The following is a 13,964-nucleotide window of genomic DNA, read 5'->3' as shown; positions in this document are numbered from 1 at the left end:
GACATTTTTCTTTCCCAGTGCCAGTTAGTTTTGTTGTAGAGAGCCTCCGTCACCACTGAAAAATATTGCCTACTCTGGACTGCAACATATTTAAAGAACCGCTCCTATTCATTGTGCTGGTGCAGAGAATTTCCGCCCTATAGCGGAGGACAGCAGAGAAGGATAATGGGACTCTCTTTTTTTTTTTTGAGATGGAGTCTTGCTCGCTTTGTCGCCAAGGCTGGAGTGCTTTGGCTCAATCTTGGCTCACTACAACTTCTGCCTCCCGGGTTCAAGCCATTCTCCTCTCTCGGCCTCCTGAATAGCTGGGATTACAGGCGCCCGCCACCATGCCCAGCTAATTTTTCTACTTTTAGTAGAGACGGGGTTTCACGTTATCCAGGCTAGTCTTGAACTCCTGACCTCAAGTGATCCACCCTCCTTGGCCTCCCAAACTGCTGGGGTTACAGGCATGAGCCACCGCGCCTGTCCAGGAATCTTTATTGTCAAGAAAATGACACAAATGTGCCACCAAAAGAAGCCATGTTTCTCAAAGACTTCTGTTCCTACAAGACTGAGTTTATGACACTAAGGCGTGCTATTAAGACCTAAAAGAACCTCACGCATCCATACATTGAGGTGACTTGGCTTCTGAGACCCAAGACCTTTGATCTTCTCACCAGTATCCCTCCATATGGGCCGACTGCCACTGGAAAGGAGAGTAGAAACGGAAACAGACCCGTCTGGACAGAATCCAAAGTGCAAACAGGAACTGTGCCCAGAGAGAGGAGGAGGTGGCAGAAGCATGAAGGCTGCTTAGATCCCTATGTTCTAAGAAAGACTGCTCTTTCCTGGCTTTAACTTCCTTGGCTCAGAAGTTTAGGATTTGCTCAAAATCAGAAAAAGCAACTTTGGGGGGGAAAAAAAAATCTGGATGTGGAAGAAACTGGCGGTGAAAGTCATACTGAGTGATTAATGATAAAAATTATTTCCGCTCCTTGGTTCTTGAGTCGGTATGAAACGCTGGCAGCCTCTAATCATCACCATGATATTAACACCACTGACTTTTCATTGCTTCTGCTACTTTCTTTCTAGACATCTGTATCCTCTAAGTAAATATTATCCGTCAAAACTTTGTTATAAGTTGTGCAACTGGGTTCGCCCAAGGCACCGGAGCCTGCGCGCAATCGCACAGGTACGCGGCCGCCCGCGCTCCTCAGGAAGAGACGCTTCGCCGCCGCCGGCAAGCGGGGCCGAAGCTCCGGCAGGCTCGTCCCGGGCCTGGGCGCCCGACCTCTCCGCGGCCCGCGCCCCTCGGGCGGGCATCAGGGCCCGGAACCCGTCTCAGCGCTCGCCGGGGCCCTCCCCGCGGAGCCCCCGCCCGGCGCCCCCGGATTCGAGCCCGCCCCCGGCACCCGCGCGTGGAGAGAGAGGAAAAGAGTCAGTACCGGCGGGCGGGTGTCCAGCTTTAGTCTCTAGTTTCCCTTCGGGAGGCGAAGACATGGCGCGGCGGGGCTTCCACGGGGCCGAGGCGGCGGCGCGGTTCTCGGGCCGGGCGGGCGTGCGCGAGTGAGCTCAGGTGTGAGCGCCGGGGAGCGAGCGGGCGGGAGAGCGACGCGCGCGCGTGGGGCGCCGGGGCCGCGCGAGCCGAGTGAGTGCCACTGCCGTTAAGGGGGCGCGGCCGCCGCGCGCCGACGTGGCGCAGCCGAGCCCACCGACGGCATGCGCACTGACGTCACCGCGGCCCGCCCGCCCTGCCGGGCCGCGAGCCAAGCATACCGTGCATGCGCAGCCGGCCGCGCCACGTCGGATGCTGTGGCCGAAGGCGGAGGCGGAGGCGGGGGAGGAGGAAGGAGGGGAGAGAAGGGGTGAAGAAGTGAGAGGGAGATAGAAGGAGAGGGAGGCGGGGTCCCCGACTGGCTGCGGGGACTGGAGTTGCGGGAAGTTAAGTAGGGCCCAGCTGAGGATGGCTCCTGCAGCGAACGCGCTCAGCCGGGCTCCTGGCTACGCGGCGACGGCTGGGTGACGGCGCCCCACAGTGCGGGCCGGGGCCGGGGCGTCCCGGTAGGGAGGCGACCGTCCCCTGAGGCCCTCAGCCCCTGCCGCGGCAGCGCCTAATGAAGCACGGAAAGGAGAGCCCAGATGGCAGCGACGGGGGCCGAGAGAGCAGGAATTTGTTAAAAGACGATGCGAGGGGAGAGCCTGCTTTCCGAGTGAGGGCCAGCGCTGGGGAGCAGAGACGGTGGCTTCTGTCCCTGCCCTCCTCCGTTATGAACCAAAAATAAAATTCTAAGCCCTGCAGCCAACGGATGGACCCTCCCCTCCGCCTGTGGCCTTCTAAGTTATCTTGAAAAACTAGTTCAGGCCTTGATGGGAAGCGGAAGTCAAACATGGCCTCACAAACATCCGCAAGGAGACCCTAAGACTAATAGAGGACTCTGATAAGAAACATTTGCAGTGTATTCCCGGCTTCATCTGCATGATAACACCTTGGCCTCCACAACTCCTTCATGCAACCCGGACATTCCCTTCTACTGAGTCCAGGTCTTTAGATGATAACTCTCAACCAGTTGCCAATCAGAAAACCTTTAAATGTACCTATGACCCGGACGCCTTCACTTCACATTTTACCTCCTAAAGAGCCAACCTACATCTTACGTATTGATTGATGTCTCATGTCTCCCTCAAATGTATAAAACCAAGATGTTTCCTGGCCACCCTGGGCACATGTCATCAGAACCTCCTGAGGTTGTGTCAATGCACGTCCTTAACCTTGGCAAGATAAACTTCCTAAATTGAGACCACTCTCAGAAACTTTTGGTTTTCACCATCATCTTCCTGTTGCCGTGGCTGACCCCTGGCTCTCGTGCCTTGGATCGTGTTCTTCCCGCCTGCCCCAGTGCTTTGCAACTGCTGTTAACTTGCGCAATGCCTTGCTGGATTCGCATTCAGACAGGCCTAATCTCTTTAGCGAAGGAAACACCACCCCTCTCTTGGCTGTACTTTTCCCTTTGACAACAAAACTGTTCAGGGAGGCTGAGCTCCTCATCTCTTGTCACTCCCTCCAGTCCAGTTTGTCTGGTTTTCATCAAGTTCTGCTGCACTGCCCTCAACCATGGGAGGTCCTTTTGTGGAAGTCACTTATAACCTATGTGCTGCCAGATCCAATGGTCATTTTCTACTTTCATTCTATTTGAGCTCTTAGCAGCACTTGATGCAGCTGGCCGTCCCCCTCCTCCTTTGCTCCGGAGGTGCCACATCACTGCCTTACCCTCCAGTTCTCTGGCCACCCTGGCTGCTCACTCTGTCAGCTTGGCGGTTCGCCTTCTAGATTTATAAACATTTGAGTATCCTAAGGCTCAGCATTGGCCTTCTTCTCTATCCAGACTTCCCATAGATAGTCACATGCAGCCCCGTGTGGACGGCTATCATGCAGATGCTTACAGGTGCCAAATCTGCAACCTCATTTCTCTATTTCTGCCCCTCCCCTGAACTCCAGACTCACCACCACCACCACCTGCAGACGCTTATGGGTGCCACATCTGCAACCTAATTTCTCTCTTTCTGCCCCTCCACTGAACTCCAGACTCACCACCGCCACCTTGGCTTCTCTCTTTGTTGTCTAACTCAGTGCTGCGCAACTCTGTGCATCAGGGCACACATGGAGATGCACATAGCATACATTGGTCTTGCATTCCCCACTCCATACACACATTTCAACACCGGTAATAGGATAATTGTTGGCCAGGCTGCAGTCATGATATGCTTGCCATTGTCTTGCATTCACATCCAAACTTCCAAGTGGGTGCCAGCAGTTTAGAAGAGAATCCTGAAATTAATACTGGGTTACTCTTTAAAGAGATAGCACATCACTCACGTTCTTAAAGGTTTAAGGATACCTAACTGATTAATTTCATGAGTAATTTCCTTTTTATGTATGTGCAAAAGTGCTATATAGTTAAAAACTTATGTCTTATGTCTTAAGCCTAAAGAACTATTTCTTGGAAGTATAAAATGAAAATTTTAAGTTGAAAGAACACATTGTGGTATCATTTAATTGGTAGTGTTTTTACCCTTAGTGGTACCTAAAACAAAGTTGCATGTTATGAGCCACAGCATCTTAGACCCAATAACAAATGCTATTGGTAAGGAACCCTGGGGGGTGGGGGAGAAAGCCTTCACAGGAAGGAGCAGAGCTCCAGAGGGGCCCTGGTGGCCCCTGGACTGCCCTGAGGTCTGAGAGGTTGTGTCTCTTTGCCTGTGACCTTTTCTCCAGGTTTGTACTGATTGGGAAACTCTGGTTGTCTTACAGTAGGTAGCTAGTTGGCCTGAGCAGGGCAGGAGAGGACTCTTCCCCCACAACCCACACCACCAGAAATGTTATGTGACCATCAGGTGATGGTCAGGAAGTTGTTACACTGTTTCTCTAAAATAATAATTGGTTGCAGTCAGCGCCAGGGAAAGGCAGTCTCCCAGTAGATAGAAAAAACCTGAAAGTGGTGATCAGCAGCTTCCTGGTAAGGTCTCTTTGCCACACATCGAGAGGCAAAATGGCAACGTTTGACTGGTATATGACCTTCTAGGAACATGGGGCTGGTAAGGGAAGATTGCCTCAAGTGAGCATGTGTACACTTCCAATAAACACACTGCCCCTGCTCACTTTCCAAGCGCTGGCAAGTCACTGCGCATGCAGACAGCCTACCCCAAGGGAAGAATCAGGGCACAAGGGATGCAAGACTCCAGAAGTATGCCAATGTATAAAACCCTAAGTCAAAGGTCAAACCGTGCACTTGATCTCTAAAGTTACCTGCTTGGCCATCTTCCAAGTGTACTTTCCTTTTGTTCCAGATCTAAAGCTTTTTAATAAACTTTCACTCCTCCTTTAAAGTTGCCTCAGTCTCTCTTTCTGCTTTATACCCCTCAGTTGAATTCTTTCTTCTGAAGAGGCAAGAATTGAGGTTGCTGCAGACCCGTACAGATTCACTGCCACTAACGTATTCTATTTGGGTGCTACGTGATTCAGATACATTCTGCTCCTGACAGTGTGACAGCCAAGTTAATTTTACATGTTCAAAGAACTCTTGATTTCCCACCTATCGGCAAATAGCTTCTCCTCTAGAATACAATTCAAGCTACTCATTACAGTGTGGAATAATCTGTCTACTCAATAGCATTTCTAATGAAGGAAATACTGTTAAGAAGGTAGTGAACTTCGCAAAAAAAAAAAAAAAGACATTTATTTTTCAGCTTCCCTTGTAGCTAGGGGTAGCCAAGTGACACAGTTCTGACCATGGAAATCTGCTGGGGGGTTTTGGGGGAAATTTACATTCTTAATATGGGGACTCCCCTTCCTCCTGGTGACTTCATCATTTGTACCACCTTGAATTCAGACAGAAGGCCAAAGGTAGAACAATCATATCGCAACTGTGAGGCAATCAAAGGCATGAAAATCACATGCTAAAGGTGACAGAGCAGGAAGGTCAAAGGCATGTGGGAATCTGAGGGTCCATGGAGGCTCTTCAGAGCTGTGGACTCCTTGTCCAGACTTTTTTGTTGTGTGGGAAACAAATTTCTATTAAATGAAGTCCTTGTGGTTGGTGTCTTCATGGGCAGCCAAATGCAACCCCTAGCACACATGGCCTACCAGACCCTGCATGATGGGGGTCCTGCCCAGTTGTGAGCTCCTCCCTCTTGGCTCCTCTGGCCACACTGGCCTTTCTGAGGTTCCTCTAGCAGGACAAGCCAATTCTTCCCCTTGGGACTTTGTGTTAGCCACTCCCACTGAGACAGCCAAGCATAAAGGGGTCCCCACAGAAACTCTGACTACCTGCACACCAGAAGATGGGGTGGAGCCACAGAAGTTCACGCCCTTTGCAGGGGAGAGGAGCCTGACCTTTTCTCTTCCCGGGCGGAACCTGGGATTCAATCTGTGATGCGGGAAACCGGCTAGCAGGACTCTTTCTTTGCTGAAAGTCCCTGTTTCCTTTTTTCCCTTTTTGCCTAATAAATTCCATTTTCCCCACCCGTCAAAGTGTCTGTGAGCCTAATCTTTCATGGTTATGTGACAAGGACGCTGTTTTTAGCTAGGCTAACAAGAAAGTCCTACAACACCACTGCCGAGAACTGTCTCTTCCAGATCCTCGTGTAGTTAACTTCTTCTCATTCTGGAATCAGCTTTTCAAGGGGCCTGCTCTGTCTTACTGTCTTTATAGCACTCTATCCTCATCTGAAATTCCTCATTTATCTGTCTGCTGGCTTATTGTTTTTCTCCACTGACTAGAATGTCAGCTCCATGAGGGGAGAAACCTAATCCATCTTGCCCACTAGGTATTCCCAGCACCTAAAACCATGGTGGGCACAGAAGAAGCATTCAACAGTTATTTTCTCCCCATAATTCTAGAACATAGATACATTTAATTTCTCACAACTGCTACCTAAATGAAGAGTAGCCAATGATGACTAAACAGAGAATGAAAAATGTATATAGCATATAGATGGCACATGGCCAGTGATCTTTTCTGACATTTGCTTTATCTTGTAAATACTTTGTGTGTGCATATGTGTGTGCACACGTGTGTGCATGCATGCATAGGAGTGTCCAGCCCCTCCAGCCCTAGATGCTGAGGATAAATGTCAGGCATCACCCACTGGTGATACAGATGTACTATGTAGATGTTCTATGTAGATGTACATACTCAGTAGATAAGATGAGAATTGTTGAATGAATAATCTTATTTGCATCTCACAATAACAGTAGGAGTAAGATGTACCAAGGAAAACAAAAACAAACAAACAAAATGGAGAAGAGAAGGATTGTTGGACGTATGTGGGATGCGACTCTGGGGAGTGTGACCTGGGACCCAAAGCTGGATTTTCTAAGCCCCAGCTCCATTCCCCCAAGTGGGGGCTGACTTCTACATAGAGTTTTGGGAACCATTTTCTTTTCTTCTCTAAATAGGCTGTTTTCTCTCTCTCTCTCTCTTTTTTTTTTTTTTTTTTTTAAGATGGGGTCTCTTTAGATGGGGTCTCACTCTGTCACCCCTGCTGGAGTGCAGTGGCACGATCTCAGTTCACTGCAACCTCTGCCTCCCAGGCTCAGATGTTTGTCCCACCGCAGCCTCCCAAGTAGCCGGGACTATAGGCCCATGCCACCACGCCCAGCTAATTCTTCGTATTTCTGGTAGCGGCGGGGTTTTGCCATGTTACCCAGGCTGGTCTTGAATTCTTGAGCTCAGATGATCCACCCATAAATAGGCTGTTTTCTAATCCCAAATGGTGGTAAATTCACTTAGTGCGAATGCTGTAAGTGCTGGAAAAAGTATTTGAAGAAGAAACGGAAAATGCAGATTCTCTTCTCCAGATGTGTATTTTGTGTCCGTGGCTACATCACTAAACCTTTCTGAGTCTCAGTGTCCTCATCTGCAAGTCAGAGATGTGAACGCTAATGCCTCTCCCAGGAAGGTTGTGAGAATTAAGGGCTTTGACTAAACATGATTATGCCTGTACAGCTCCATGTCACCCCACTTACCCCCTACAGGATCCTGAGACACAGGGGGTTCTCTGCCCTTTTTTGATGGAGAAATTGGATCTGTAGCTGGATTTTCTAAGCTTGGTGCAAGGATTGGTAGCTAGTGTGGGGAGACCCAGGAGAACCCAGCTCTTGCTATCTTATCCATTGTACATTTAAAAGTGTTTTATAAGCCATAATATACTAGAGAATGTACTGTTATTACTGCAAAGGGAGTTTCTTTTTATCAGCATTCATGAAATATACGAATAGTCCCAGTGTGTATTAAAATAATCCCACATAACAATCACTTCGATGAATATTGCTTTCTTATTCCAGGCTGGTTTCTGTTTCCTGTCTTCTTGTGCTGTTGTCTGATAGATGAGAATTTTGTATTCTTATTTACTACTTCTATGGCTTGAATGTGTCCCCTAAAATTCATGTGTTGGAAAGTTAATCCCCAATGCAATGGTGTTGAGAAGTGGGATCTTTAATAAGTGACTGGCTCATGAGGGCTCTGTTCTCATGAATGGATTTATGCTGTTATCACAGGAGTGGGTTCCCGATAAGAGGATGAATTCAGCCCTCCTTCCTCTTCTTTCACATGTTCTCTTGCCCTTCCACCCTCCGCCATGGGATGACACACCAAGAAGGCCTTCACCAGATGTGGGGCCCTTGACCTTGGACTTCCCAGCCTCCAGAACTGTGAGAAATAAATATTTGTTTTTTATAAATTACACAGTCTCAGGTATTCTGTTATAGTAGCATAAAATGGACCAAGACAATGACCCAGGATTTCTCTGATTTCTCTTCCATTGTTAATTTTGCTCATAAGGGGAGAGCGTCAGTCATTCTTGACTTTGCTTTGTAACATCCAGGATATTTCTTATTATACTATGTAGTGTAGGCTTTAAATTAATTTTAATGTAATTTTTGACATACACACATACACATAAAACACTTGAAGAGGATATACATACCTCAAAATCAAATAAAAATGATAGATATATTTTACACACACATATACACACATGTGCGTGTGCACACACACACACACAAGTGAGGGATCTTTGGGATTTCATTGGGCCTCAACTTATCACTCAGTGACAGTTTCAGGCATTTTTCAAAAGTAATTCAACAGCTAATAAAGAGCATGGAGGTCCATTTTAGTCACATATGAGGTTATACTTTAGTTAACAGTATTTGAAGAAAAAAATAACCAGGCTGAACCTTGGCAAAATATTCCTCTTATCTTTATTTAAAAGTTAGAAAATAGAAACTGCAAAAAAGTTGAGAGTAACACAACCATGAATATTGATTTTCTAGGGAATTTCGAATGCTTTGTAAGTTATTTGTAAAAAATGTGTTTTAGCAGAGAAATGGGAAGTGGTAAGGAAAATTTTATGTCTAGCTCTTGCATTGAGTCATTATTTGACCTTGTGCAAGCTACTTACGCATTCTGTAATTACATTTCCATATTGGAGGCCATAATACCTATCTTACTTGAAGATTCAAATAGTTATTCAATATTATGTCTTAGCATTTACAGCCCTCGTGCTGTACTATGTGCCTCCTAGAGGTAGTTTTGGCAATCTCAGAGTTTTGATAGCATTAGTGACACCATTTTTCAGAAGGGCTGTTTTCACAGGCTTTGAAGTGAAGAAGGTCTCAAAGAAGAGGCTGTTGGCCTGGGTTATTTTTTCCTCCAAAGGAGCATGTTGTATCTTCTCTTACTGGCCATATGGACGTTTTGACTACATTCAAGAAAGAATTAATTTTTATGAATAAGTTTTTTAAAAAATACAAAAAAAATACACTTTGGAAAACCTAAATAACAGATTAATGTCCAAAGGAAAAAGCAAGTCACCACTTCTCAACAATCCTACCAGCAGGTAAAGTTGACCACTTGTAACATTCTGTTGTATGTCCCTCCAGGCTTCCAGACAAAAATAGACAAGGATTCTTTTTAGCTATCTTATTTTGTAAATTGTCCCTTAATTTGTGTGTGATGTTTTTCTCATAGTTAAAAACAGGAGTTACAGGTTTTTGGAAGGAAGACCATAGTGACCTTTTTTTATCACATTATGTTAATGTGATTATTAACATAATGTTATTAATATAACTAATCACTGAAGATGTCAACCTGATCACCTCATGATAGAAAGCGTTTTTAAGTATGGCCATTTTATTAGATTTAAGTTAATTTATTGGTGAGTTCAGCTCTATAATAGGACTCAATATGAACACGGGCTAAATTCTTTGTATCACAACCTTAAAATTCCCCAATAATTGCTAAGAGTCTATATTAACAAGCCTATGCCTGGTCATGAGTCTGGAAGATACCTCTGGGCTCTTGCCATCTCAGCTTTATTTGCTCTCACTATTCTAGGGTGAGAGATGGCAAGTAATTTCCTTAAAAAAATTTAGAGCTTTTTTTTCCTGCTGAAATTACTTGTTTTTTTTTTTTTAGACCATCTTTCTTCTCAACAAGTGATTTCCTATAATTGATTAATTATTCCATTCAGGGTGAAGTATCTGTGTGTGACTTTGCAGGCTAGAGAGGGTTGTAAATAATGACTTCTGTCGGATCCTAGTCCTCAGTGTGTTTGCAGAAAAGCCAGCTCTGTTCTTGCTCAATTTTAGAAAAGGTCCGAGCTTGGGAAGTACAATTGCTGTTAATCCAGATAAGAGCAAATCCCAAAGCCATCCTTCAGGTTTGGAGGGACCCTCTGGGGCACCATTCACAAGCTTTTCACTGACACAAATTAATAAAATGCCTTTGGCCATGGAAAAAATAAAAGAAAATATACAATTTCAGTAGTTCACTGGAGACTTACAACATGACTATTCATGGCCTTAACAAAGAACCACAGGGCATTTGGGTAAAGAAAAGCTACACTTAGCATTCCAGGCAAGGTTGTGGCAAAGGTATAGCTTGACATCACTCAGCACCAATATTGGGGAATAACATGCTGGGTCAGGCTTAGTTTGGGTTTGGCTTATTTACTGTTCCTCTGTCCCTTAAGAATGTTGTTATTCTCCTTTTCTTTTCCCTTCTCTTTTCGTTTCAGAAGGAGAAACCAACTCCAAGTTCTTATTGGAATATTTACAGGGTACTGGAGGGGCTCACAGTATTAAGGAGAAGACTCTGGCAGCCTCAGAAAGAAAGAAAACTAGGGAAACTCTGGAAACACCAATAAACGACCTCTGTCTAGGACGCTGCTGGTGGATGACTCAATGTGATGGTTCATTTCATGCGTCAGCTTGGATGGGCTATAGGGTGCAGGTATTGGGTCAAACATTATTCTAGATGTATCTGTGAAGCTCTATTTTAGATGAGATAGACACTGAAATTGGCGAACTTTGAGTAAAGGAGAGCACTCGCTATAATGTGGGTGAGCCTCTTCCAATCAGGTGAAGACCTTAGCAGAAAAAAGACTGACTGTAGGCGTCCCAATCTCATGAGCCAACTCCTTAAAATAAATCTCTCTCTGTGTGTGTCTCTCTGTCTCTCTCTCTCTGTCTCTCTCTCTCTCTCTCTCACACACACACACACACACACACACACACACACACACACACACACCCCCTGTTGGTTCTGTTTCTCTGGAGCACCCTGACTGACATGCTCAGTTATGACTTTCCTCTCTTCTGGATCTCCATTCCAGACCTGATGCAGTGAGCATGCAACATTCTTGGACCTGAACCTACTTTGATTCAGGTGCTATGCTGTACGTGACCTTCCTGGGTGTAAGCTGAAGTGGAGAGAACATTTACAACTTAGTGAGCTAATCAAGCAGCCCTGTCAACTGACAACCAGGATGGATGGCCTCATACCATATCACATTTGGCTATATTCTGTTATCTATCATAAGTTACTGATCCTCCTGCCAGGTTTTTCTGAAATTTGATTTCAAGAGATGAGGGCACTCCTATTATCCAGTGTTTTACCCCAGAGCCTATCTTTACCCATTAGGAATGTAACCCCTTAACCTCATACCTTGTGTAACTCCAAGTTGTAGAACACATTTAACATAATTGCATCTGTTCCTAAACCTCTCCCTTGTAGGGAATAGTGTTCATAAATTGTGCCTATTGTTAAAGACTTAAGCTGCAAAATGACCTCGTACTAATTTAGTTCATCATAGCAGATTATATCTTACATAAATTCTCTTGCTAATCAGATTTTCAGAACTCAGTTCTAGTTTTTCTCCTTTCTAACTTGCAAACTGCACATAAACAAAAAGCAATAATGGCTTTTTGTTTATTATTGTTGGTAAGAACACTTAATGAGACATCTACCCTCTTAACAAACCTTTGAGTAATACTGTATTGCTAACTACAGGCATGACGCTGTGTAGCAGATCTCTAGAATGTATTCATCTTGCAAACTGTAAGATACACCAAGAGATATGTCTTCCCCTCTCCCAGCCTTTGGCACCACCATTTTACTCTGTTTCTATGAGTTTGACTGTTGTGGCTTGCTCATGTAAGTGGGGTCTTGCAGTATTTGGCCGAATAGTTTCCCACTGTGCACAGATGTTACATTTTCTGTATTCATCTGTCGATGGACACTTACATTGCTTCTGTTCTAACGAATTCATTACACAACGGGAAGTCTTGCTTTCCACCTCCTTTCCCCCCAACTCCCACCTACCTTGCTGGCCTTTCTGATACTAAAGTCTGCCTGTCCCATGGAGCCAGCTCTTTCCATCAACAGCCCTACGCTCTCTGCTTTGTTTGATCTCGGTTCCCTGGTGTTTGTTTCCACTTCCAACTTTCACTTAGGTGTCTGGAGAGCTGAGTGGTCCTTGAGGGTCCAAACAGCAAAGTACAGGAGCTGAGAGACTGAAAGGAAGTCTGTCCTTATCATCAGCCCAAGTGTGGTGGTCATGGTAGACATCTGCTGACCCTGAGCCTCCCTCCTGGAGTCTCTTTTCTGTTCCTACAGTCCCAAGGCTGTAGTAGCGGAGAGGAGGGAGGCATGGTTGGCTACTAGGCTCTGAAGGTAAATCTAGAAATCTCAAGGCCGGGAAGGGAGTTGTTGATTTCATAGACTTTCTTTTATTCAAGAAAATATTTTTGAGCACCTTCCTTTTGCCAGGCACCTTTCTAGAAAGTGAAGATAAAGTTTCAGCTCTCTCAGAGCTTATACTCTAGTCCAATGGAGGCCGACACAGTACATGGTGATGAGTAACAGAGGTAGGCTTCTGGTATTCTCCTCTAAAACAGACTGAAATGCTGAATAATGATCCAGTTTCTAAAGCTTTCCGATATTAATATAATGTGTTGTTTCTGGACAGTTCCTTGGAACACATTTTAAAAGATGAAAGTCAGGTGCCAAGGCATTCATGCTTTATGTTATGTGCAGGCAAGATCTCTCAGGAAGCAATTTTGGGTAGGGAGAGGCTGGCTTGCATACACTTTATCCCTTTCGGTTATTCATGCCAGAGAGATGGGGCAAGTCTTTTGAAGATAGTCCTTCATTCTCTCTAGCAGGTGTCAGTAAACTGTGGCTAAAGGACAAGTCCAGTCCACCGCCTATTTTTGTAAATAATGTTCTAATGGAACACAGCCACATCACTCACTTAAGTATTGTCTGTGGCCGCTTTTGTGCTACAAAAGCAGAATTGAGTAGTTGCAACAGAGGTGGCATGGGCTGTAAAGCAGAAGTATTAATTTGACCCTCTAGAGAAAGTGTGTAGGCCCCTTCTCTACAACAGTGGTTTTAGTGTGGTCCCTGGAGCAGTAGCATCTGCACCACTGAGAGGTTATAAAGAAATCCAAGTTCCTATCCTACCATAGATCTGCTAAATCTGAAACCCTGGGCTGGGCCCCAGCAATCCATGTTTTCATAAGCCCTCCTGGTGGTTCTAACGCATGCTAAAGTTTGAGAACCGCTGAACATCGCTAATCTATAGTTTCTAGGGGACTATTGCCTGCTAGGAAGTCAGAAGCCTGCAGCAGTTTTGAAATACTGATATTTCCTTATTCTTTTACGTGATTGCTTATAAACTGAGTGCTGTGTGTCATGATGTATTGGGTGATGCATTTCAAGAGAAGCTATGTGTAATGGCGCTAATGATTAAGAATTGTGCTTACAGCAGAAAGGATCATTAACTGATTTTATAACACTTATGAGGACTAATATTTAGCTCATTGATTTATGAACATCACATCAATGTTCCTTTTTAAAGTTAAATCTCTTTCAATTAATTTCGATCACAGTTGAGGAGAAGACGTTGACTGATGGCATTGTGTTCGTGTGCTGTGATTGCGAACAGCTCCTGGTGTTTTCCCAGGTGGCCATGAATGGGTCTGATTTATGGATTCCCCTGAAAGGCACAAGAAAAGCGTGAATGTCATGGTGTCCTTCTTGGCTGGGGTCAGTTGTGATGCTGCCACTGGAGGCTGCTGCCTCTTGCCCACTGTTACCCTCCTTTAAGGAAGAAAAGGCTGGCAGGCAGGGCACACACCA

At 45.3% G+C, this 13,964-nt stretch overlaps 1 protein-coding gene and 1 long non-coding RNA gene across 2 annotated transcripts in view; one reads left to right on the top strand and one right to left on the bottom strand.

The window, feature by feature from the left end:
* Positions 1 to 4,851, bottom strand: part of DAP (death associated protein) — a 91,641-nt gene extending 86,790 nt beyond the window's left edge. The window contains exon 1 of the mRNA XM_031003233.3: positions 1,428 to 4,851. Coding sequence (XP_030859093.1) covers positions 1,428 to 1,482 — 55 coding nt within the window. The 5' untranslated portion in view covers positions 1,483 to 4,851. The remainder of the gene's footprint in view (positions 1 to 1,427) is intronic.
* Positions 1,450 to 10,703, top strand: LOC134757623 (uncharacterized). The gene is made up of 3 exons (XR_010131806.1): positions 1,450 to 1,630; positions 8,039 to 8,191; positions 10,558 to 10,703. It is a non-coding gene; the product is annotated as an uncharacterized lncRNA (long non-coding RNA).
* Positions 10,704 to 13,964: the final 3,261 nt, after the last annotated feature.

This window comes from Gorilla gorilla, chromosome 19 (genome assembly GCF_029281585.2).
Source record: "Gorilla gorilla gorilla isolate KB3781 chromosome 19, NHGRI_mGorGor1-v2.1_pri, whole genome shotgun sequence".
Taxonomy (NCBI): Eukaryota; Metazoa; Chordata; class Mammalia; order Primates; family Hominidae; genus Gorilla; species Gorilla gorilla.
This window is presented reverse-complemented; position numbering and strand designations above follow the sequence as displayed.